Raw genomic sequence first — 26,628 nt, 5'->3', positions numbered from 1 at the left:
TAATTTTTTTGCCAAATCAACACAATTTTCTCAGATCTTATCTACAAATTATAACTTGGCCGGGCGCGGTGGCTCACGCCTGTAATCCCAGCACTTTGGGAGGCCGAGGCGGGCGGATCACGAGGTCAGGAGATGGAGACCATCCTGGCCAACACGGTGAAATCTCGTCTCTACTAAAAATACAAAAAATTAGCTGGGCGTGGTGGTGCACGCCTCTATTCCCAGCTACTCGGGAGGCTGAGGCAGGAGAGTTGCTTGAACCCAGGAGTCAGAGGTTGCAGTGAGCTGATCGTGCCACTGCACTCCAGCTTGGTGACAGAGCAAGACTCCGTCTCAAGAAAAAACAACAACAAAAAACAAAAACAAAAAATGTAAAGGACTCAGATTATTGCTTTCCTTTACCTGTCTCGTCCTCCTCGAGGCCATTTTTCTCCTGACTCCTCCTCTTGTGTATTTTGTAGGCTTTTTCATTTCTTCTTATCCAGAGCCTCACTATTTCCAAATTTGTGTTGGCTTCCTGAGGTCATTGTACTCTTTTCTGCAAAGCTCTCATTTGCCCACATTTTTCTCCCGTGGGCCTGCCTACCTGCTCGGTCTTATTCTCTAACACTCCGCATCCCCTTTGCCCACACCCTTCTAAACAGGAGCTTTCTAAGACAGAGCAGAATAGTCATTAAAAACATGTGGGAAGCCAAGGCAGGAGGATAGCTTGAGAACAGGAGTTCAAGACCAGCCTGGGTAACAGAGTGAGACCTCAGCTCTACAAAAAAAAAAAAAAAAAATGACAGGAGTGGTGGTGGATGCACCTATAGTCCTAGCTATTCTGGAGACTGAGAGGCTGAGGTGGGAGGCTTCCTTGAGCCCAGGAGTTCGAGGCTGGTCTACCTATAGAAGCCCTCTCTCTGGGCCCCCTCCAGCAGGCCTTTCACCAGAGAGTGAGGAGTTTCCAAGGGTCAGTGAGATGTTCCCAACCAGAGCCCTTCCAGGCCAGCTTTGGTACCTAGGTCCCTGCTCAAAGGGACCTAAGACGGACTCTGTGCTGGCTCTGTTCTTTGGAGGGAAGACCTCACAGCTGCTATGGACACCTCACAGGGCAGCTGTTTGCTAGGCTTGGGCGGAACTTGGGCACGTGGGCTGCAGTGTCTGCAGGCCTGGGCATGAGGCCCGTCTTGGTGTGGGATAAAGCCAGTATGAGAATAGGAGGATAGGCTGTAGACTTCATGTTAACTCTTGTCCCAGGTCCCATCAATGTTAAGGTGAGACTTTTTGTCCCTTCTGTGTGGACAGACTCGATTTGACTGGTTCACAGTGCTCTGCCATCAGCATGAAGTGACAGTGACAGGCAGGTAAGAGCCAGCCCCAGACGCCCAACACTGTGGTTCCCAGGGAGGACCCAGGATTTGCTGTATGCCTTATGAAGGACTCATTTATCTTCTTTACCTTCTGGTCACGGTAAGTGTGTAAGTGGCCATACTTCCCTTTTGTGTACGTGTTGCCAGGACACTCGGAGTTCCCTAACAAGTTTACAGCCTCATGGCAGGTGTTGCACACTAACTCCACCAAGGCCTTATCTTATTTTCCTTGCTCTTATTTTCCCTTCACCCAAACACTTTTTATTGATAAACTGTGGCATTGTATATATATTTGTATAAATCACCTCATATCCTGTTTGGACAGGGCTAGACAGAAAACAAAAATGGGCTGTTTGCAGTGGCTCACACCTATCATCCCAGCACCTTGGGAGGCCGAGGTGGGTGAACTGTTTGAGCCCGGGAGTTCAAAACCAGCCTGGGCAATATGGTGAAACCCTGTCTCTACAAAACAAACAAACAAACAAAAAATTGCTGAGCATGGTGGTGTGCAACTTGTAGTCCCAGCTACTCAGGAGGCTGAGCTGGGAGGATCGCTTGAGCCCAAGGGGTCAAGGTTGCAGTGAGCCAAGATCGTGCCACTGCACTGAAGCCTGGGCAACAGAGTGGAATCCTGTCTCAAAAGAAAAAAAAAAAAAAAAATAGAGGGGAAGAGGAAGGGAAAAGAGGAGGAAGGGAAAAAAAGTTAATGACTTCATCAACCCTATGATGGGCCTGGGGGGCCCAAGGCACACACTCTCTTCATTCACTGTTCTCAAAATCAATAATGTGAGTGCCAGTTATCAGGGTAACCACGGAAACCAAGCATCTGGCCTGCTGGGGTGGGCGGGGCTCCTGGCCAAAGTGCATTCTTGACATTTGCATGAAAGTGGAAGACCAAGCCTTTATAACCTGGTTTCCCAAAAGCTTCCAGACCGAAGTGTGGGTAAGGGCCAACACACCTGCCTCTTATCTTTCAAGCTGGAGGATTTTCCAGGGTAAACAAGCTGGAAGGAAGCAGAGAGCCCAGAGGGGTCACCCTCGTGAAAGTATATGGTCCCACCCCATTCCCAGTTTCAAGCTTCGGTATGCAGCTTGATTCTGGAGGCCTCTGCAGGATGGAGTGTGTGGATTTCTGACACTTGGCTTGCCACACACCCGCAGGCTACATCTTTGCTGAGAATTAGAATCCCGTGGCCCGGACATAGCAGCCTGTGACATGGAGTGAAAACTCTTGAATTGGTATATGCACAAAACTGAAGCCGAGGGCTCCGTGAATGCTTGTGGAGGGAAAGTCTGGTTGAAGGCCCAAGCCAAACAGCCGCCTCCCGAACATCTCAATACAGACACACCCCTGAAACAACCACATTTTGCTTTATTAGGCGTTCCATGGTAATATAACACAGAGTTCTTAAGGAATAATAAACACGAGACTTGTTTTTTACCATAATTATTTTGCCATTAAGACAGTGGTTACAAAAAAAAAAGTACTCTTCTGGCTACACACTTTATCAGCTTTAGAACTGAAAGTTCCTCCACTCATGGGTCACAATCACAATTTCAAGGATTAAAAACCATCTATTCTTAAATCCTACACTGTTTTAGAGCATCAAGTCACTGCAGTTATTCAGTTCTGAGACACTGTCGATTTATTTTAGCATTTACATATGACATTCATTTAACAGACACACAAAGCAAGCCAACAGGTAAACATGCTTACACAGCCTGCAGAAATCTTCAGGTTTTAAATTGTTTTTTAAGAAAACAACCAAAACAACCAAAAATGACCATGACCTGGTACAGGAAAAACAGGAAGACCCAAGTGAATACTAGAGCTGCAAGTGTTTCTTAGAATTGAAACAAAAATTGTTTTTTTCCAACTTGTTCAAATTTCCTCTAAGTGCAGGTGAGAAAAAAAAAGCAAATATATTAAGTCAACCAATTATTTTTTCAAAAGTGCAATTTACCTCTAAAATAACAAATAAACAACAACAACAAAAAACCCAAAACCCCAACCAGAACCCCAAAGGCAAAATGTGTAGAGAGACAAGGGTGGTGATGGAATGAACTACTTTGTGATGTTTTTACGCTTTACAAAAAGCAGATTTGGTTTTTAGAAAAGCCTGCAAACACAACATTGCTTGAGAGAACCTGTAAACACGTTTGGAATGCAATGCAACACAAGTCAGCAAGGACAGGGGTGGGTCCAAAGGAGCCAGCTAGGGGGAAAGGTGACAGAAAAGGAGAGGGAAGGATGGAGACGGACATCACCTGTGGTCTCTAAGGGGGCCATGTGTTCAATTTGTAAGGTTCCCCCCCACCCACTGCAGTTCTGATGTAACCTATTGTTCATAAAACACATTGCTCTTGCAAAGTAGAATGGACTTTAAGTTTCCCAAGGATTTTTTGAGTTTATAGGGCTTCCTTCTATGTAGTGTGTCTTTTGAAATAATTGGAGAAGAAAAAAATCTGCTTTTTCCCCAAAAGTGAAAAGCTTCCATGTGTTCTAGAATCTCAAAAGATACTTAACCAGGAAGCAGCAGGCCCTCGGGTCAGACTCCTATTAGCTTAGCACTTCCGAACTGGTGACTTTGGTTGGCTCGCTTGGGTTATTGAGGCTCGGTGTTTAGGTTTGACCGTGACTTTAGCCAGATAGCACTGCACAGAGGAAAATCTCTCTGGTTCTGCAGCCTCAGAGCTCTTCAGCTTCTGGGCCCTGTCTGCGGTTCCACGTGTGATACTATGGGTGAGACAGCATGGCCCATTCCTGCACTTGGCCAGGACCCCACACACTAGCACACGTCCTCATGATGGCGGGTGGGTAGCACCAGTCCCACATGGACTAGGATGACACAGCACTCTGCTCGCAATGGCAAACGCTCAAATCCTTTAGGCAGACCCCATGACCACCATGAAATGGTAGACCTGGGAGGTGAAAAGATAACGGGGCAGGGGAGGAAAACACTGTCTCCGAGACGAGGGCTGAAGGAAACACAGAGAGAGAGAGAGAGACAGACACGAAAATATTCATGAATTAAAAAGCTAGAGAGAGAAAGAGAGTGCAAGAGCACGCAGAAAAATGGTAAAAGAGAAAAGAATCCTCAAAGGATTTAATCTGCAGCAAAATCTAGGCCAATAAAGCAAGCCTGCCCCTTTATCAACAGCTGACCCTGAAGACTACGGAATGGTGATGTGGGCATTTTGGAGCCTCTCAGGACGGACACGATGAGTTTGCCAACCACCCAGAATCAGCTGGGTGATGACGTAATTGCATCATTAGGATGTCCAGTTCAAACCCCTTGTATTAATATGGAGTTAAATGTTCCAATTTAGTATTTAAAAAAAAAAAAAAAAAAACTCTTTCCCACCCCAGCCCCTCCCCAGCCCCACAAAGAAAAACTTCTTAAAAATTTTAAAAAGAAAAGAAAAAGGCAGCTCTGGGCAATTCACTTTATCTTCCCTCCCCCCATGAAAAGGAAGATGCTAACGGACACTAGGAGGTTGAAGGCGAAGAAGACCCTCGCTGGGGGCTGCTTGTTCGCATGTCTGAGTGTTGGGTGTGGTTCCGTGTATGAGCTTGGTGGGTAGGCTTGGGTGTGATACTCATAGATGTGTAAGGAAGTGGATGAGCAAAATCAGTAACTCCCGGTGAGAGATGGGGTGTGGGGCCCCAAGGGGGACCCCATGAACTGGCTGCTCCACAGTAACTATCACAGGCTCTTAAAAAAAAAAAAGGGGAAGGAAGAAAGAAGTCTCAGAATGTCCTCAGGTGTCCCATCCCCAGTCCCCAGTGGACGGCACAGCCCAGGAGCTCTAGCCCAGGCTGGTGATGTTGGCACGGCCACCGGGGGGCGCCACGATACGCTGGGTGGTGCGGCGGGGAATGTTGTCATCAATTTGAGCACCTGGAGGGAGAGAAGAGAGGAATGGGTTAGGGGCCAGGACAGTCACACAAGGTCCTGCTTGAAGGTGAAATCTCACAGCTCAGGAGGAAAAGTGCTAGTCGCATTCTTTTTTTTGGAGACAGGGTCTAGCTCTGTTTTCTAGACCAGAGTGCAGTGGCACCATCATAGCTCACCACAGCCTCAACCTCCTGGGCTTAAGCCATCCTCCCACTCAGCCCCCTCAAGAAGCTGGGGCCACAGCCACAGGCCCCCACACCTAGCTAATTTTTAAATTTTTTGTAAAGAGGGGTCTTGCTATATTGCTGAAGCTGGTCTCAAACTCCTGGGCTCAGGCAGTCCTCCTACCTCTGCTTCCCAGCATGCTGGTATAACAGGTGTGAGCCACACTGCCTGGCCTCACATTCTTTTTTCTTCTCTTAAAACCTCACTGAAGTTTAGACTACAGTAAGGAGGTGGAGGCTGGGCATGGTGGCTCATGCCTGGAATCCTCCTAACAGCACTCTGGGAGGCTGAAGTGAGAGGATTGCTTGAGTCCAGAGAACAGTCTGGGCAACACAGTGAGAGCCTATCTCTACAGAAAAATTTTAAAATTAGCCAGGCGTGATGGCACAAGCCAGTAGTACCAGCTACTGGGGAGGCTGAGCTGGGAGGATCACTTGAGCCCAGGAGGTCGAGGCTGCAGTGAGCTGTGATTGTACCACTGCACTCTAGCCTGGGTACTGGGTGACACAGTGAGGTACTAGCATCTCTAAAAATAAAAATAAATAAACTTTTTAGAAAGGAGATGAGCCTAAGGTAGCCAAAGAATCAGACACTGTATAAAGGCTGTTGGATGTATTACTGGAGAAAGTAAAACTATATACAAAATATCACTACACCTCAGACTCTGTCCTGTCCCCTGTTCTGATTAGTCAAATTGGCTGTGGCTTTTCTGAGGACACAGCCTTCTTCTGGCATTCTAATCCCCTAACCCTACACATACAATCACAAATAGGAGGAACGATGGCACCTTATACTGGAATAGCCTGGAGAGATCAGATAACACAGACGTGATTATACACATTTTACTTACAACAAACTAAAGTTCGTTATTTTTAAATGTTTTGAAAATTTGTAATCCATATATGGTACATACAGGTAACTTTTTAAAACCTGTACAACCAGCAAGAAAAAAAATTGTCTCTGGTTTAACAATTTCTTTAATACGCCATAGGAATCTGTAGCCCAGGGAGCACGAAGAGTGGAATGTTCTAGTCATGGGCCAAATGAAAGATGGGAAGGAAGTTTCAAGTAAGGAAATGTAAAAATCTGAACCCTTTCCTCTCACCAAGGGGATATCACACATATTACCCAAGCAAATACAACTCACAGTTCTCAAATGGCCCTGTTCTAAGCATTGTACACATATATTAATCCATTTAACCCTCACAACAACCTCACGGGAGAGCAACTACTATTATTGCCATTCTACAGGCAAGGAGACTGAGGCACAGCTAGAGCTGAGCTAAGAAGTTAGGCTGTTGAAACTCCAGACTCCACAAGCTAAACTACAATATACTGCAGGAGAGAAGTCCTGAAATACCACAATGTCCTTTCTTATAATGGATCTAACAAATCGAACAAATGTCTTCTTAATATATTAGGTAAAACACAGTATGGGCATTGTGTGACACAAACTGATCTCAAGATTCTGAAACCCAACCAGTCATTAACTATGAAAATACATCTCCACGTCGGGCTGGCCTGGGCATGGTGGCTCATGCCTGTAATCCCAGCACTTTGGGAGGCCGAGGCAGGCAGATCACCTGAAGTCAGGAGTTCTACCAGCCTGGCCAACATGGTGATACCCCGTCTCTACTAAAAATACAAAAATTAGCCAGGTATGGTGGTGCACGCCTGTAATCCCAGCTACTTGGGAGGCTGAGGCATGAGAATCACTTGAACTGGGAGATGGAGGTTGCAGTGAGCCAAGATCGCGCCATTGCACCCCAGTCTGGGTGACAGGGCGAGACCTGTCTCAAATAAAAGAAAAAGAAAATACATCTCCAGTGATCTGAGTCCACTGTATTTCCCACTTTGGGGAGAAAGGGAGTATCATTCACTTCCATTTCTGTGGCCTTTCCAAATGCAATTGTAGCCTCGCCAGCACCAGTGAGCTGGCCCTGCAGGACTGTGCCCTCCCCAAGCCTCAACCCTACCAGACAAACTGAATCCAGACTGGTGCAGGTTCCGGACAGGTGGGGCCTGCTGCTTGGCAGGAGACGTCTTGGCCGAGGAGGCTGGAGTGACTGTCTTGGGCGTCACAGACACCTCACACACGGGTCCGTCATACAGGCCACGAGGAACCCCTCTCAGCTCAGCCAGCTGCAAAACACAAGAGTCCCCCAAGCTTAGGCCACAGTCACAGAGGACACCTCTCTAGAAACCCTCCTGGAGGGAGGATGGGCCTGTGAGATATAGGGATGGAGGGCTCTCCTTACAGACAGGTGGACAGGTGTTGTGTGGGGCCAGCTCCCACAATGCCAGGCCAAAACTCCCCACAAGGTCCGGTAACTGGTTAACTCTACAAAAACTAACACACCTTACCATTTTCCCCCCAAAGGCACTTCAATTTAAACCCTGTGAGAATCCCCTAAACATGCTGTGAGGGGGATCTGGTATCATGTTCAAGATCTGGCCCCAAACTTTCTTTCCAATTGCATTCTCCCTTTAATTCCCTTATAGCTCCATCTCTTTCCTGCTTCACATGCCCTGAATACACTGTGCATTGTCTATACTCATGACTCTCTTATCAAATTCCCTCGTCTCCCTTCTTTGACTTGACAAACTCCTACTTAACCTTCAAAGCCCAACTCAAAATGTCCTCTCCCCATGACACTCTCCCTGACTACGGCAGTGGCTCCCTCCTCTGGGTCCTCACTCCACACTCCTCATCGTAGCATATACCATGATCTTACTTTGCTAGAACTGTCTGTGGACATGCCTGACTCCTCCAGTATTTTAAATGCCAGGAATAAAAAATTCAGGCTCCCTCTTATCCCTGGAATCCACTGTATTCATCTTAATATTCTGTCTCAAGGTGCTCAATAAATGTTTGTGGCCTTGAACTTAATTCATGGTTTAACAAAAAATTCATCAGAACAAAACTACTCACCCTGCTTCTTGCCTTGATACGCTTGTAAACAAAATCAGGGAAGGGCTTCCGGGGAATGTAGCGTCCAGAGCCTTCGGTGACATGCAGGGTGCCGTCCTCCAGGACAATCTTCCCCTGGCTGATGACCACCAGCGGGGAGCCGCGGCACTCCATGCCTTCAAAGATGTTGTACTCAAGAGACTGGGAAGAGAGCACAGTAAACTCTAGAACAGGCCACTCTGGCTGGACTCAATCCACCCAGCAGTGGGGCACCCACTGCCCCAACCCCACAAAGACAAAAGAGAGACTCAGAGACGGGGATCCTGTCCCAACTGGGCACCCCAGCAGGCACTTACTCGCTGTGTCTCCATATCCCTGTCTAGAATATGAAAGAATGTTCCTACCTCTCCACATTAGAAAGAAAGACAATTAAACAGAATAATTGTGTGGAAAGGGTGCTTGTTTGTAAATGCTACACAAATATAAAGAAAATGATTCCTCCTATTAACAGGGACTGTGTTCCCACCATCTCCAGCTCCATTCTGATTGAATTCCAAAGGCCTTCTCTGACCAAGTTCTAAATTTAATCTTGAAATGAGCCATCCACAAGTAGGTTTTCCCACTGGCTAGCCTGGTTTTCCAGTCTGTTTGCGGTGTGGTTAAACTGAAGTCCCTAAATGAAAGGACTGTGGTCACTGAAGAGACATGCCTCCGATAAAATGATTGAGGGCTAGTTAATTTCCAGAACAATGTAGCTATGTAGCTATCCTTCTGGTTTCAAGTTTTTCAGGGTAAAACAGAGACACATCTGTGTGCCCTCTTGGAAAATAGGTGGGGTCTCCACATGGCTGTGAATTTCTGGTTGGTAATGAAGCAACAGAAAACAGGAGTCATTGCACCCTAACATCGAAAACTCCATCCTGCAGCTTCGGCTAACCCAGTGCTACTTCCCAGATACCAAATGCCTCCTGCTTCTTCCTGCCTATTTGGTTCACGGGGACCAATGGCTGTGGCTGAGTCTGGACTGGAGGATTAATAGGTGGCTCCAACCATAAAGAGCACCCTGGGCTTCTGGGAAAGTTCAGACCAGGTTATCAGCACTCAGGGAGCTGGCCTCTGAACAGAGAGCTGTGCTAGCCCCCTGCAGTTCAACATGACATTTCTGCTTAGTGCAGCGGCTGGTAACACGGATTCGGCCGGCTCAGCAGCTCACATCGAGCATGGAAATGCACAATGCCCCGCGTACAATGTTGGGTGAAAACAACCACCAGGGCTGTCAGGACACTGCTCTGAGTCTCAAAGCAGTCATGCAGAAGCTACCAAACGAACCGTAGCAGAGAGGCGCCAGCAGGGAGGGAAGAGGACTCTGCACTTGGATTCCCGAGACCCAAGACTTAAAATTGTCTTTCGTCAATTCTAAGACACTCATCCCTGAAGTCAGAATGTGTCTTACAGCAGCCAGAGCCACGCAGGCACTGCCGGCCTAGACTAAAGCCAAGTTCTTCTAGGGGAATATGGGTTTGCTTGTGCCACTGCGTTGGAGGACAACCCCACTGAGGGCATTTTACAGTAAATTCTCAGCTTGACATTGTTCTGGACCACACAGGCGGCTCACATTCAGACCACAAGGCTGGACAAGCACCCACTTTCAGTTCCAATTCTTGGGGGAGACATTTTTCCCTCTTGGCAACCAATGCCAAGGTCGAGTCCTGCGAGATTTCCTGCCACCCTGTCTGCACAGCAGATGCACTCCCCAGAGATGCCGTAATAAGCACATGCTGGCCCTTGGTGGCCCAGTCTCCCATGAGACTCCTTGTCTTGGGTATGTTTTCTTTCATCATGGTACATAACCTAATGGAATATCTTAAAATCGATAGCATCTCAGATACAGTAAAATTGAGAAGTTGTGTGACTCTGGGGAGATCACTTTAATCCCGCCTCAGCTTCAGTTTCTTCATCTGCCACCCTCCCGAGGCGTATGTGAAGATGACAATACAAAAAGCCTCATCCCTGGTCGTCTCAGAAACAACCTTTGAAAGGGTGTGAGTCATCCTTTAAGGCCTGGATCAAGAGCCATCTCTTCCACATCACTCCACAGCTACCAGTTTATGCCCTGACAACTTCCTCTTGTGCCCTACTGGGTAGAGTATGGGCACAGCCTCGGCCATGGAGACATCTGCCCTGGGTTCACACCCCAGGTATGCCATTCACCAGCTATGTGACTTTGAACGCATCCCTCACACCCCTAAGCCTCCACCTCCTCATCTGTGAGGGGTAAGTAGGGCCCCCTTTGCAGTACTGATGTGAGAATCAAATGAAATAAAAAGAAGAAAAGCACCTAGCTCACTACTTGGTTCACAGCAGGTATTTAGAAAATCTTCACTCATTCACTGTCTGGCTTTTTACTGCACTTTGCTAACACTTGCCAGCCCTGCAGCATCCAAGATCTCATACAATGCATGTGTTGAGTCTTGTTGCTTATAAAAGAGCACCTAGATGACCTCTGGAGCCATCTTTCATCTTTAAAAGATGGAGGAACCAGCCCCATGACTCTCAGTGACTTAACACTGACAAGTCCAAGGGTCAGATCACGATTCCCAGATACTCAGAGCCTACTCTCCATCAAACCATGATGCAGGGAGGCTTCCTCACTCACTATGCATAGACATTTTTAACCTACCTCCACACAGGCTACCTAAAATTACTCATTGGGCCAGATGCCTGGAAAATCCAATCAAAGGCTTAGCAACAGGGCTGTCGATAATAGCTAGATGCTCCGAATTAAAGCTAATTAGCCTCATGGTAGGAAACACTGTACTATGCAGGGAAAGTCTCCTAGTTGCATTTCCCCAGAAGATCAATGAACAGACATGTTTAGCGCTGGCTCTTTAAAACAGGTGAGGATGGAAGGGCACCACTTTGAAAGTCAACATTTCTTCCATTGGTCACCTGGAGGTAAAAGCAGGGTAGGTTGGGGTGAAAATGCCTGGAGGGCAGAATCTGTCTTCCCAAATCTTCACTCCTTCCCACTGTCTCTTCTTCTGGGTTAAGAACTCCAAATGCAAGCTCCCCAGCTAGGTCATTTGTGTCTTAACGAGCCCTGTCAGTCATTTATAGCACCTCTGGGGGAAGCAACCTTCCAAGAAAGGGGAAGCATTTTCCCCATCTAAGTCTGACCAAGAGGCTGCATATGCAGTCTGGCAGGGAAGAGTCCTGAACAATTTTGGGTTCTAATTCTGGCTCAACCGCAAAATCGCTATGTAACATTAGACTGGTCACTTAAGCTCTCTAAGCCTCCGTTTATTTATTTTCCCAAATTGGGATAATAATACCAGTCCCTTTATTGAGGTCAAATGAAAGAGTCAGTGAGAATGTGAAGTTACAGGCACACGAATAGGGAGGTTCATGGGGCGGGACCCTAGGACCCCTGACCATAAAATAGCCAGTCAGGACACCCAAGAAATCATGATCTGAGCTGTAAGAGGGTGTGACCATAAGGCTGTGCTGCCAGGCTGAGCCAGTGAGTGGTGTGGGAGGGAGAAAGTCAGCTTTAAACACAGACTCGAACAGTCTTCTGAGAAGCACCCACCGTCCTGGTCCTCACAGGTGGCAGCAGAAGCCAGAGCTGAGCCTGAGCTCACTGCAGCCCAAACACCTCTGTGTGTGCAAATGAGAGAGGATTGGGACAGGACAAAGTCCCAGAGCTGTTCTGGAGAAATGCCAGAAACCTGCCCTGAGTTGTCATGACATGTGGGGGAGGTGTCAGTGCTCGCTGGCCTGAGCTGTCTTCGAGATTCAAATGAGTTCCTGACATGAAACGCTTCTGCCTGAGGCCCATTTCTTTTCCAAAGCTCTCCCTCTGTGCATATTCCTTCAGTTTTTCTGCCTATACCATATTGCTTGTGAGGACTCCGCAGTGTCTAACACCTCTGCTTAATGTCTGCTAACCTCACAGAATCACAGGACACTTGGAGACCTTGTCCGAATCCCTCACTCTCAGCTGAGGAGCCCAAGACATTAACATACTTGCCCTGGGTCCTGTTAACAAGAGAGGACATCTCTAAGCTCTGCAGCCCAGACCCAGAGGGTAGCGATACCCAAAGCTGCAGATCCTCAAACAACAATCAGATGGCTGGGGGGTACTTCTACTAGGGAGAAGTCAGTCAATCAATTCCTTTAAGATAATAAGAACGGCTGTCATCCAGTTTTCCGCATGGACACTGGCCTGAGAAAACAATGGCTTAAGAGCATCAAAGTCCCCAGTGAGCATCTCAGGAGAGGACATCTCACTGTTTCACTGAGGTCCCTTGCACCAAGTACTGCCATGAGAGGTGCCGCACCAAACTATGAAAATGGAGCGGTGCCTGACTTCTAGAAACTTTGCACTTTGACATCACTTTAGAGGCTCTAAAGGTCTACAGATAGAGAGGCTGTGGTATTCCAAAATGATTATGAGAGTAACGGTCTTATTGACCTCACTAAAGAAAATGAAATAACTATTCCTTTCCCAGCAAACTGCAAATCGTAACATCCTCAGGAAAAGCGCATTCCCATCACAGCAAGTTCTTTTTAGAAACGCTGGGGCTTTCCGTCCGTCCGTGTCTCTGTGACTGTAATTCATTTGGATGGGGTCTGCACAGTGAACAGGTCTTACGCTGTTGTGCGTCTTGGCAGAGATGGTTTTAACACTGTCGGGGTCCCAGATGACCAGGTCAGCATCGGATCCCACAGCAATGCGGCCTTTCCGGGGGTAAAGGTTGAAGACTTTGGCTGCATTGGTGCTGGTCACAGCCACAAACTGGTTCTCATCCATCTTCCCAGTGACCTGAGGGAGACAGCACAGGTGTGCACAGGAGGCACACAGCAGACACAAGTTAAAAAGTTACTTTTCAATAACGAACTACTGATACAACAGCTTAGATGGATGTCAAGAGCATTGTGCCAAGCGAAACACAAACCATCTCAAAGGTCACACACTGTATGACTCCATTTCCATAATGTTCTCCAAATAACAAAATGGTAGAGATGGAGAACAGATGAGGGACTAGATGAGTTCTTCCAGGCTTAGGGAGGGTGGAGGGGAGGAGCAGCAAGAGGTTGGTCTCTGAAATGCTGGACTTGACCTGCATCTTGAGTGTGGTGGGGGTCACATGACTCCACAGGTGGCCACATAGCCTAGAGCTATACCCACACATTGTGACACTGTCAGTGTCTTGGTTTTGATATTGTACTACATTCACATAAGATGTAACCATAAGGGAAACTGAGTGAAGGGTACGCAGGACCTCTCTGTACTATCTTTGCAACTTCTTAATCTGTAATTATTTCAAAACAAAAAAAATTTTGTTTAATTTGCAGGGGTGGCAATGCCTCTTTAGGAAATATCATTTGGCCCAATTGGCTGTCCTTTTCAACAAAATACAGCCACAGATCTAGGCTTCCTTTTTTTCTCTCTTTTTTTGAGACAGGATCTTGCTGTCATTGAGGTTAGAATGCAGTAGAGTGATTCCAGCTCACTGCAGCCTCAGCCTCTCAGGCTCAAGCAATCCTCCTGTGTCAGCCTCTCGAGTAGCTGGGAAGACAGGCATGCACTACCATACCAGGCTAATTTTTCTTTTTGTTAAGAGACAGGATCTCACTATGGTGCCCAGCTGGGCTTGAAGTCCTGGCCTCAAGCAACCCTCCCACCTCGCCCTCCCAAAGTGCTGGGATTTCAGGCATGGGGCACCACGCCTGGCCAGATGTCACCTTCTAGTCTAGCCAACCGAGAAGTCTCAGCCCCGTGTCTGGTTTTAGGTGCCAATCACATTGCCTCAAGTGCTTCCCCTCCCAAACCCACTCTAAATCCAGTAAAAAACTGGGCAAAGGAAATGAACTGGCATTAAGAGGGAGAAAAAAGTACAAATGGCCAATAAGCATAGGAAAAAATTTTCACTCTAATCAGTAACTGAATACATTAAATGTAAAACAATGAGACACAAAATTCACTTATCAAATCAGCAAACAATGGATTTTTGCTGACAACACCCAGGTGGTAGACATTGGGGAGTGACATATATTGGTGGTGGCATATAAAGCAGTACAAACTTTCTGGAAGGAACTTTCACAATATGTATCAAAACTGTTAAAAATATATACGTCCTTTGACCCAGCAATGCCACTTGTAGAAATTTCTCCTACAAACATAATCAAGAATGTGTCTATAAAAATGTCATTCCAGTTAAGAAAAAAAAAACAGAAACAACATAAATGCTCAACCAAAGACATAAATGTGGCTGGGCACAGTGGCTCACACCTGTAATCCCAGCACTTTGGGAGGCCAAGGTGGGTGGATCACCTGAGGTCAGGAGTTTGAGACCAGCCTGGCCAACATGGCGAAACCCCATCTCTACTAAAAATAGCAAAATTAGCCAGGCGTGGTGGCAGGCGCCTGTAATCCCAGCTACTCAGGAGGCTGAAGCAAGAGAATTGCATGAACCCGGGAGGCAGACGTTGCAGTGAGCCAAGGTCGTGCCACTGCACTCCAGCCTGTGGGGAGAGAGTGAAACTCTGTCTCTCCCCGCCAAAAAAAAGAATTATAAATGAGTCCTGGCCGGGCACGGTGGCTCATGCCTGTAATCCCAGCACTTTGGGAGGTCAAGGCAGGTGGATTACCTGAGGTCAGGAGTTTGAGATCAGCCTGGCCAACATGGTGAAACCCCGTCCCTACTAAAAATACAAAAATCAGCTGGGTGTGGTGGCATACGCCTGTAATCTCAGCTACTCAGGGGGCTGAGGCAGGAGAATCACTTGAACCCGGGAGGTGGAGGTTGCAGTGAGCTGAGATTGCACCACTGCACTCCAGAGTGAGACTCCATCTCAAAAAAATAAATAAATGAGTCCCAGTTTAGCATTCACATGGAAGAGTCTATTACTGTAAATCAACTTTTTCAAGTATATTGAAGCAGGTGGAGATATTTCCAAGATATATTAATTTTTTAAAAAAACAGACTACAAAATAGTATGTATGATGCCAATATTATTGTTATTATTTTTTTTTTTGAGACAGGGTCTCACTATGTCGCCCAGTTTGCAGTGCAGTGGTCCGATCGTGGCTCACTGCAGCCTCAACCTCCCAAGGCTCAGGTGATCCTCCTGCCTCCACCCACCGAGTAGCTGGGACTATAGGCACACGCCACCATGCCTGGCTAATTTTTGTATTTTTAGTAAAGACAGGGTTTTGCCATGTTGCCCAGACTGGTCTTGAACTCCTGGGCTTAACTGATCCACCCACCTCGACATGCTAAAGTGCTGGGATTACAGGCATGAGCCTGGGAGTGGGCCCAGCTGTATGATGCCAATATTATCTACACACTCACACATATCGCATATACACATGTGCACTTGTGTAGTAGCAAAAAAATGGAAAGACATATGCCAAAGTGTTGTCGTTTTATCTGAAACATGGTGACTTTTATTTATTTCCTTATTCCTCTTGGAATAAGGATATATTCTTCATATAATCTAAAAAATTCACTAAAAAACAGAAAACCTATTCTGTTAATATGTTTTAAAACATTAAAATGAAAAAGCCCAAAGATCCTCTAAGTCAGTGTATGTTCATAGCAGGCCTACCGGAAGCTGGCAGTAGAAGATATGCTAAGTCCAGAGGGCCCTAAAAGACACTTTTAAGGAAATTGAGCCCATTTCCAAGAGTAGAAGAGGATTAACGGAAAAAGTCACCTGGTTGCTAAGGAATTTTGTTCCTGACTGACCTAGAGTCACATCTAAAGCTGTGTAGGTTTTCAGTCTTTACTGCTCCATTGATGATAATGATAAGAAATACATAGGCAGGCCAGGCGTGATGGCTCACATCTGTAATCCCAGCACTTCGGGAGGCTGAGGCATTGCTTAAACCCGGGAACTCGAGACCAGCCTGGGCAACATAGTGAGACCCCCATCTACACACGCACACAAAGAATTAGCCAGGCACAGTGGTGTGTGCCTGTGGTCCTAGCTACTCAGGAGACTGAGGTGGGAGGATAACCTGAGCCCAGGAGTTGGAGGCTGCAGTGAGCTATGATTGGACCACTGTACTCCAACCTGCGTGACAGAGCAAAACCTTATGTGAAAAAAGTTTAAAAATTGTTTTAAAAAGAAATACATATGTAGTATTTAGGAAGAAATGACCTGTTAGAAGAGGTCTTAGATTTCCAACCCTCAGAAATATTGTCATATAAGTACTGGCTTCTAGGATGTCCTCCACTGTCTGTTATTTCAAGGCTTCCATAAGCCCCGTGGCCCCCAGATGAGGAGGACAAGGAAGGCTGAGAGCCAGCGAGGAGTGAGGCCATCGCTCCTTACCACAGCCTTGTCCCAGATGACGGACATCCGCTCCTCAGTGCCATTGGTGCCCTCCGGAATCAGGGTGAAGTTGTCCTTTCCTACAGCCTTCTGGGCAGTGTTAAACGTGCAATGGGCACTGCCCGTGACCTGGAGGTCTCCACTGCAAAGAAAACACATAACGTGGTGCCACAGCTTCATCAGGATGCTGCGCGCCCACGCCTATTTGGTGGGCTGTCCCATGAATGGCATCACAACAACCACAGTGGAATCCTTCTGATGCCTCCTCCACCTTCTTGGCTTGACTTTCAAGATGGCCCAGGTGTTTAATCCAGAATCCCCTCCCAAAATGGTGCTAGAATGACAATTCCCTGTACTCATATAGCCAGTCTAGTTTGGTGAACATCGGTCTCCCAGTTTTATGGCTGCTCTCGGCCACCATGTTGTTTTCACCTAACGGGTTGGTCTGGTCTCAAGAAAGACAGAATGTGAAGTGTGAACAAGTCGCCAGGACTCACCAGGACAGCAAGGAGTTGAGAAAGTCTGGAGTGGTTGGATCAGGGCTCAAAGGTGGGGAGGTGACAAAGGCGGCAGCCTTGGCCCAGTTCTTGCTCCAGTAATGGGAACCATCCGTTCCCAAGCTGGCGGTGATGGGCTCGCCATACACCACAGTTCCTGACAAATAGAACACACAAGGTTCAGTCCAACACAATGTAGGGGGAAGGGAACCACCCCTATGAGGAGCCACTGCCTGCCCAGCAGCACCCAGTGCTCTCACTATCCCTTTATGGGTATAGTCTCACAGGCTCGTCTCACAGATGAGGAAACTGAGACTTGGGGAAATCCAGTACCTCCATCAGCCTGTCACCCACAAACATGAGCTCCCTAAGATTCCATATTTGGCCCCTGCTCTTCAAACAATACACCCTCCCTACAGGATCCCAGACATCCTGAAGGCTTCTGTCTCCTACACTGCTGATTTTCAATTCTATTAATCTCCTGCTCAGATGGTGTCCAAACATCCAGTCCCAGGTGCCATCTGGACTGTTCTTTATGCATGGCCTATGGCACCTCAAATTTAACCTTCCTGTTCATTCACACAATCTTTTCACAATTCCTAGCCCCTCACAGTGTCTATCTCTGACTAAAGGTCTGTGGGAGGAAATCACCCATGACATCACCAGGCTGAAGTATTTCAGGGCAAATACATAAACCCCCAGATGTGCTCAAGAGACAGCCTGGATCCCTGAGTCACTGCCTGGAAGAAGCCGTCTGTTACAGCCACCAGCTTCACAGCCGACTCTGTGAGAAACAAACTGGACATTATGCCACTGGGATTTCAGAGTTTCTGGAAGCCTAGTCTAACTCTATTAATGCAATATCCAAGACAAATGTCAACTCCCTGATGCTCAGATCATGTCCTCTTCTCTGTCCATTCAGATGTAAACCAGAAAGTTGAGACTCATGTACATTTACTGAATGCCAATACCTTAGTGCCTTCAATACAATCGTTCCTCAAATCAGGCCCTCATCATCTCTCCCAGCTCATTCCAACAGAGCCTCCCCATTGGACCTTAGATTTATGTTTGCTCTCCCAACTCCGCTCCCTATGTCTCCATTCATTCTGCATGACACTTCCAGAGTCATCTACTAAAATATAATCTTTCCATGCCATTCTCTTGCATAAAATATTCCAAAGGAGCTCTTCTGCATTCAAGTACTTAAAAGAAAATCCTCCTCACCGAAGCCTCAGATGCTCTTCACTACTGGAAGCTGATCTCCTCCTTTAACATTGTCCAAAACACAACTCGGGTATTACACCCTCCATCTGAGAATCCCATCCTCCCCTCCAGTCATTACCCAGTTCTAAATTTTTGACTTTCCACCTGATTGAGACATCTTGAAGATCATTTACCTGCCTGCATATAGTCGGCACTCCATAAACGTGTGTTAAATTGATTAAATGGTCTAATATGTTATTAATTAAAGGCATCTAAGCTGGAATTTGATCCCAGGTCAGCTGAATTCATCTCTCACTGGCTCCCCCCAGCATAGGGCTAACTCGCACCCCACAACAATGCAGCAAAGCTTCTCTACTTCCCCAAACACAGGCCCTCAAGGGCAAACACACCGCAGTCAGGAATGTGTTTTCCTTCCTCTCCACAGCCTTTCTGAAGGCCTTATCACTTGATGATACACCACAACACCCTCTCTGTCGGCCACTCTGAGAGCTGGCTCTGCACAGCTGCCCCCTCCTGCCTCAGGAATTTCACAAAGGACTCGCTGTTCAGCCGGGAAGTGCTGGAGGCCACAGCAGGCAGCTCACTCCAGGTCACCAGCAACCACGCCCCCACCCCCAGCAGGAGGGAGGACTCCAAACCCAGGGAAACCTCCAGAAGGAAGCCCTGAGGAAGAAAAGGGCCAGTGCTAGGTGCTCGGAAGGCCTAGGAGGGTCCCCTTGGCTCCTGGCCTGCTCAAAGCCTCCCATGTAGGAGCTGGTGCAAAGAGCTATCAGGGTGGCTGCATGAACCACTCCGGTTCATCCCAAAGTGGAAAAACAACACATAATAAGAAGGCCTTGGCCGCTGCCAAAGACCTTTATAAAATGCAAATGGCTGGGCAGGACCCAGCAGCAGTCATCAGTTCTCAAAGGATCTCTCTAGCTCCCTGCTTTTGGTTCAAGCATCAAACAGATCTGGTTAAGCAAAACTCTCCTGACCCAGCCAGGCCTGGAGGTCCCACTGGCCACAGTCCATCTAAGCACAAAGGTGAGAGCTGTGTAAGTCACAAGAAAACAAGGGATGCGCGGCCCTAAAGGCTTCCTGCTTTTGTCCACATGAAGAAGTTCATGAGAGCAGAGGCACTTGGTGATAAAGAATGGCTGGATGGTCTCTGAAAATCCCTGGACACACATAAACATTTTCCTGAGTTTCCTGTAACTTGCCGACGCTCATCCTCTCCCTGTGCCTGCTCCTCAGCCCTGCCTCTGGAAACTTGAGTACAAGGAGGGGCTGGTTCTTGGAAAGTGGCCTGAATACCATGGGGGTGAATGCTGCTGACCACAGGCTTATCTCTCCCTGCGAAACACGACTCAGCTTGGGGTGGGGAGCTGCTCTATGAGGAGCTGGATTCCCCTTCTCTCTGTGCACAGGAATATGTACCTCACTTCAAGAGAATGAACTTGGCCTTCAGCCTCGAGAAAACCCAAAACAAGGTCTGAGCTTTCAATGTCACTGCTGAGCAGAACCTGCCTCCTTAGACAAAGGCCAAGTGGACTTTTGGGCCAGAGCCAAGCAAAGATAGGGACATTCAGGGGCAGGGTTATGGATGCTAGGGGAGGGACAGAGCCAACCTGTGGCTCATTTCTACTTTGTTCTGTTCAAATTCCCTCAGGGATTCAGAGGTCCTTGCTGTCTTTTGGGCTTTCTTTCTTTCTTAGCCCAGAATCAGGACAAGAGTTTAGCCATCGTGTACAAGGCCTCTACCTCCACAAGAGTATGATCTATACATGGAGTCTCTGCCTCCCATCCCCGGTGGTCTGGAACCCCCAACCCAGGGCTCCCCTCCTGGGTCTATAAACATTCATAGCAGCGAGCTGTGGATGCACTTCCGGAGCTCAGCTAGGCCATAGACACCCTTGAACTGCACGCCAGAAATAATTACCACTAATAATAATAAACCACGGAACAGGCTTAATTGGCCCTTCTGCACTTCTCTAAACACACTGCTGATGCTTTCTTGGCACCCGTTAGACCTTCGTGATTTTCTTCTTCAGGGAAAGTCTAAACTGAAGGATGTGACCAAGCCAGCCTCTGGCAGGCTCTCTAGTAAGGCCAAGAACTGCAGGGTATGGGAGCTAGTGCTCATTTGCAACCAGTCTGGGGCCCGTGTGCATTCATGAAGAATAAACGCAAGGCTGGGGTTTAAAACTGCTTGACAGCTCCCAGCTCTGGCGGTCACTTCCCATGGACAAGAAGCAGGAGAACAAATCCAAAGTGGGAACTGTGGAAAACCAGTATCTGTAGCTCAATATGCAGCCACTAAAGCAGAGTGAAAACCAACTGGGATGGACAGACAGACAGGCAGACAGTTACACACGCTCTCATCATTCTCCTTCGCCTTTGCAAGAATTCATGCCAGACCCTAACAAACAGCCTGGGGCCTGTGCTGTCAGGTTTTCATAGCAAGAGTGGTTCTAGAGGAACATCATCTTAAAAATGAGTTTTCTGAATGGGTTCTGAGGTTTCTGAAATTCGTTCTCAAATCTGATTGGATTTAAAGGCACTAATGAGTCTACTTCCAGTAGTAAAAACAGGAGAGTACAGGGTATGATGGGACAATAGAGATACAGAAAATATTATTAAATACTCACAAAGGCTTATAAGAGGGAAGGTTCTAGGTGACTGTGTAGCCGATACCTTAAACATTTTTGTCAAATTAACAAGTATAACGAGAGTGGTCGGTTGCTCCTAATTGTACTAAACAAAGTGGGCGGTAAAAAAAGAATGAATTCAGGGATTCAAATTCCCAGCTCAAGCACCACATGAACGAATCAAAAGTTTCTGTGTCTGCCCGTATGTCTCACACATGCAGAGCTGAGATGGCTGAAAATCAGAAGTAGGATCTCATCCTGCCAGTGTCTGAATTACAACGCAAACTGAATTCCCAACCTTGCAGAGCATCTGCTGTTAAAGTGAGGGCACAGACTGGGAAGGAATTCTGCCTTTGGACCCCAATGCCAACATCAGCTCTTCCCTGGGTCTCCAGTCTGTGGCCTGATCTACAGATTTCAGACTTGCCATCCCCATAATCGTGTGAGTTGATTCCTTAAACATAATTCTTTAAAATAAATCTTCCCCCTTTCTCTACTGTACTCTCTCCTCTCTCAGCCCCCTTTTCTGTTCGAGATTGCAACATCAAGCATAAGCTTAACTAAGGACTCATCCCCAAGTGGAGGTGGTCCTCACAGGCCCCATGACCATGTGCTTCTCATAATGCCTGAGTCACTCCTATAGACCCGCAGGACATAAGAGGTCTTATCTCAAATTGAGGTTCCCAGGGTTTAATGTCCTGAATGTTTCTGCGCCCGGGTTACGGGGGTGGGGTGAGGAGGAGGATGGAAAAGAATATCCACCAGATGAGGTCATCAGGCACTGCCCACAGACCACCACTCACACATGGAAGGCATCAGCAGTCATGCTGGATCTCACACATGGACAAAATGTGGTCAGAGGGAGAGGGAGCCCATTCTAGAGAAGAAATCCCCACAGGGGGCCCTCCATGGAAAGAGAGGTGGCCAGGGGCCTGGAATCATGGTTTCTAATTCCCACGGGCTGCATGATCTAGGGCAAGATTTTCAATTTCTGCATTTCTACTTCTCTTCCATGAAATGAGCCTATTAAGTTGGTCTAAGTTCTTTTCAAGAGTGAAAATGCCCCCAGGTCATCTGGTCCTGGCTCTGTGTTCACTGCCTCAGCTGCCAAATTGGGTTGATGACACGCCATCCTGGGGAGCGGCTCAGAGCGGCTGATGGAAGCAGCGTGTCTCTCAGGCAAGGCAGGACACAGTGGTGCTGGCTCAAGCAGGCACGTGAAAACAGTTCTCATTCGTTTCATCTCATATCCTCACTTCCCTGAACTTCTCTCATCTCAGATTCTGGACCAGCAGGTCTCTGGCTGGGGAGGTTCATGTGGATCACTAAGACAAGGAGACATTACTACTCCTCCCAGGGCAGGATTATCATTTTTCACCAAAGCTCACATTTGTAGAAAAATTTCAAGTCTGCTTACGCAGCCTGACCCCTCTGAGACTCCCTTCTGGGCTCAACCCCTCCTGACTTGTACCCCTTTTGTAGCCCTGACCACCTCCCAACGTGACTTTCCGCTCAACGTCCTACCCCTGCAAGTGGAAGAGCTAACTGTGGTTGGGACAATTTCTTGTTCCTGGAACACAGGGCCTGAAATATCACATCATGAAACATTGAATGAATTCAGAATTTCTCCATTCACAGAGGAAGAAATGGAACATCAGAAAGGGGGCTGTGGCAGTGCTCACACTCGCCTCAGAGGGCCAGAAAAACCCACCTGAAGTGGACTAACAATTCTGAGCAGAAAACCCTTGCCCAGGGTTAGCAGCCATCTGTGCTCTGCTTTCCTCGCAAGCTCAAGGTTAGACCAGACCCTTCATCCTGTAGTCACAATAACTGGTCACGCTTCTCGTCTCCATTTTTACCTGCAATATCTCATGTACACATCATCATCACCCTGTGAGATGAGTCATGGTTACTATCCTCCCCGTGCGGATGGCGAAAAGACATGTGGAAATGAGAAGGAAGCACCCAGCGTCACGTGGCTGGTGTACAGTGAAGTTGGGGTTTGATCCAAGAATGAATACTGAGCCTGGAGAGCAAACAATTAATACTCCCTTACAGAGCTTTCCTTCTTGGTCATTTGGGAATCCTTGTGTGTCCATTACCCGTATCTCTGCTGGGTGTCAGGCCACCGTTTCAATCAGGATTCTTAAGGAACTAAGCCCCAACACACACAGGCCACAAGCATCACCATATTAAAATAATCTCAAAGCATGAAGGGAAGTCAGTCAAACATTAACACGGATATTTGTGGCCTGAAGTTAGATGCCTGACAGTCAAGCCCCAATTCCACTATTCATGAGCTCTGAGCTTCAGTTTACTCAGCTGCAAAATAAAACAAAATATAAAAATTCCTGCCAGAGCTGCCTCCCAAAGTTGCTAGGAAGTTCCAGCAAGATGGGAAAAAGCCTAAGAGCCTAGGAAGTTAGCTAGGACTTCTCATTCCTGCTCATTAGCACCTGAATGCACTGGAAATTCCTTTCTGGCAGCTCAGGTTTGTCTAAAGCTCAGGCTTTCAGGGATTAATGAGTAAGAGTTTGAATGCAAACACCATCCTGGGAACCACTGGACTCTCACTCAGAAGGCTCTGGAAGGGAACAAACTAAAGTCCCCTCCCACTGCTCACCCCATAAGACACACAGGATGTCAAGGTTATAAAGACAACAGGGGTGCCCTGTTGCAGTGGCTCATGCCTGTAATCCCAGTATTTTGGGAGGCCGAGGTGGGTGGATCACCTGAGGTCAGGAGCTCCAGACCAGCCTGGCCAACATGGTGAAACCCCGTCTCTACTAAAAATATAAAAATTAGACAGGCGTGGTAGTGGGGGCCTGTAATCCCAGCTACTAAGGAGGCTGAGGCGGGAGAATCGCTTGATTCCAGGAGGCGGAGATTGCAGTGAGCTGAGATGGCACCACTGCACTCCAGCCTGGGTGACAGAGACTCCATCTCAAAAGCAAAATTAAAAATTAAAATAAAACAGGGGGTTACCGGGCACTGAGTTGGGGTGCTAGGTCCAAACGGGGCACTGCAACAACACACTGCAGCTCTGCAACTCCACGTGACAAGAACCGTGAAGGACAGAGAGGAGGAGGCCTGCGGCAGGGACGGCCGACGACTCCACCTCCCCGACTGAAGTCTGGAACAGGCAGGACCCCTCTCTCTTCTCATCTGGACAGGTACGTGTTTGAATATGGAGTCAACTTTAGACAAGGCCTCTATCCAAAATCATGTTGAGATGTTAGCCTAACTCAAGTATCATCATCATCTAGGTAGAGCGCAGTGGTAAAATACAGAAAATAAGCCGTCTCATTCTCTCCCCCTTTCAGACACTATGCCACCCACCCCCACACGACGTGGGGGCAGCGGTGCTGTGGCTGGCCTTCTGCACAGAGGCCGATCCCCACAAACGCACTGCCTTCTTGCAAACGCGTGTCAGGGTGACCCAGGGCCACCGATTCCATCGTCATCCACAATATCTCCTAGAAAACAACTCAAAGCTCATTCTCAGTAAGTTGCATTATTTTAGGTGAATGCTTTCTTATTTCTAAAAGGCAATTCCTTCAAGGTGCCAGGAGAAGACACAAAGGCGGCAACCATTTGATGTGCAGCCTAAGGACAGAGGCCCCAGGAGCACTCCAAAGAACGAGGGCCAGGAGTCGCTGGGTCCGTCTGGAAGTCATCATCTCTGGGACAAGATGACTCAGTCATCATTGAGTAATTTGTTCCAGGGCTTGCAGCAAGTCACCCGCCAGTGAAAAAACTCCCACAGCCCACCTTGATCCATGTGGATCACATAATACAGAGAAGTAGAAACCAAGCCATAGAGGTCAAATGGCTACCTTTCTAACACGGAAAGAAAGACACACAGAGAGAATGACAGAGGGACTGAGAAAGAGTCAGATGAAAGATAAAATGAAACAGAAATCAGGAAAGGAGGGAAGAGAAGTGGAGACAGAGAGATGGAGAGATCCCAATAGGCAAAGGGGAAGAGGGGACATAAAAGGGAGAAAGGAAGGAAGGAAGAAGGGGACCCTTTTATAATGTTCATTTCAGATCAGCCTAAGATCCACCATCAAAATGAATGACATGCCCTCAGGCTTTCTGTACGAGGAGAGAACTCCCAAGCATAAAAGACGCAGTGTGATTATCGAAATTCATGCAGTCAGCAGCGGGTGACAACAGGGCTGAGATGCATTCATAATGCATGAGGTGCCTCAGGGGGCGTCCTCTAGAGGAAGCACTGGAAGCTGTACTTAATCAGTTCGTTTCCAGGACCCTTCTCAATGGACACCCTAGTAATACCAGAGACCCAGCCTCAGCTCGGAATGCATCAAAAGAGTTTATCACGCACCAAAACATCTGGATGTGATAGTGTCTGGGGCAAAATGCATCCCCACACCCCACAAAGCTGCCTTACATACCCCGGCAGAAACCACTCCCAGCTTTGGAGGGGAGGTGCATGATGCGACCAAGGATTGTGGGGTGGATGGAAACTGACGTCATCTGTGTATATGCCTAGTTTATTTCAACCACATCAAAGTAAGTCCAGCTCTTCCACGGGGGCTGGGGGACATGTGCCTGCCCACCCCGCCTTGGCGTGCACACGGCTTTAAATAGATACTAACAAGGCCGCAGCAGTGGAGCAGAGGAGGAAACTGGAGATCCTGCCTTGCCCGGCTGTAATTAGGTTAATGCCGGAACATGGTGCAAGTGGCCCACTTGGCATGAGGGTCTGGAAAAGGAGCCCTCCCCAGTGAAGAGCCCCCCTCCCCTCCAAACCTGCCTGCCTGCCATCAGCCAGTACAGCCACAGCACTCACCCTTCTTCCGTGCCTGGGCGATGACCTCGGCAGAGCTTTTGCTCATCACCTTGGTGATATACAGGGGGCAGTTGGTCTGGTTGGCGATGGTGATGGCACGATTCACGGCTTCGGCCTCGACCTGCAAAACAGCAGCAGAGCATGAGAACGTGGCTCAGCCCACCCCACGAGCCCCTACCTTTATCCTCCACCCCAGAGAGAGGCTAGGATGAAAGCAAGGCTGCTGAGTCTCCAAGGTCCTACCCCAGGGGACAATTCGGAGAAGTGTGACTTGCCTTGTGTCTCTAACATTGGTTTGGTTGAACTAATTCCCTCCTGTGGCTGGGCACATTGGCTCATGCCTGTAATCCCAGCACTTTGGGAGGCCGAGGCAGGTGGATTACCTGAGGTCAGGAGTTCAAGACTAGCCTGGCCAACATGGCGAAACCCAGTATCTACTAAAAATACAAAAAAAAAAAAAAAAAAAAAAGCTGGGCATGGCAGCAGGTGCCTGTAATCCCAGCTACTTGTGAGTGTAAGGCAGGAGGAATCACTTGAACCCAGCAGGCAGAGGTGGCAGTAAGCCAAGATTGTACCACCGTACTCCAACCTGGGCAACAAAGTGAAACTCCATCTCAAAAAAAAAAAAAAAAGAAAGAAAAAGAAAAGAAAACTCGCTTCTGACCCTTCTCCAGGTGCAGGCAGCAAGCTTGTGACATCAGCACTGGCCCAGAGTCTGTAAGAAATGCAGA

The 26,628-nt window shown here is 47.7% G+C and overlaps 1 protein-coding gene across 3 annotated transcripts in view; it reads right to left on the bottom strand.

Moving 5' to 3' along the window:
* Positions 1-2,704: 2,704 nt before the first annotated feature.
* Positions 2,705-26,628, bottom strand: part of DPYSL2 (dihydropyrimidinase like 2) — a 138,455-nt gene continuing 114,531 nt past the window's right edge. For all 3 annotated transcript variants that reach the window (XM_005562887.4, XM_045398998.2, XM_065519000.1), the window contains exons 8-14: positions 25,898-26,018; positions 17,228-17,384; positions 16,731-16,872; positions 13,042-13,212; positions 8,409-8,588; positions 7,453-7,618; positions 2,705-5,254 (exon numbers count right to left, since the gene is read on the bottom strand). In XM_005562887.4, the coding sequence (XP_005562944.3) occupies positions 5,163-5,254; positions 7,453-7,618; positions 8,409-8,588; positions 13,042-13,212; positions 16,731-16,872; positions 17,228-17,384; positions 25,898-26,018 (1,029 nt within the window). In that variant the 3' untranslated portion in view covers positions 2,705-5,162. The remainder of the gene's footprint in view (positions 5,255-7,452; positions 7,619-8,408; positions 8,589-13,041; positions 13,213-16,730; positions 16,873-17,227; positions 17,385-25,897; positions 26,019-26,628) is intronic.

This window comes from Macaca fascicularis, chromosome 8 (genome assembly GCF_037993035.2).
Source record: "Macaca fascicularis isolate 582-1 chromosome 8, T2T-MFA8v1.1".
Taxonomy (NCBI): Eukaryota; Metazoa; Chordata; class Mammalia; order Primates; family Cercopithecidae; genus Macaca; species Macaca fascicularis.
The sequence above is the reverse complement of the archived record's forward strand: the minus strand, read 5'-3'. Positions and strand labels throughout refer to the sequence as shown.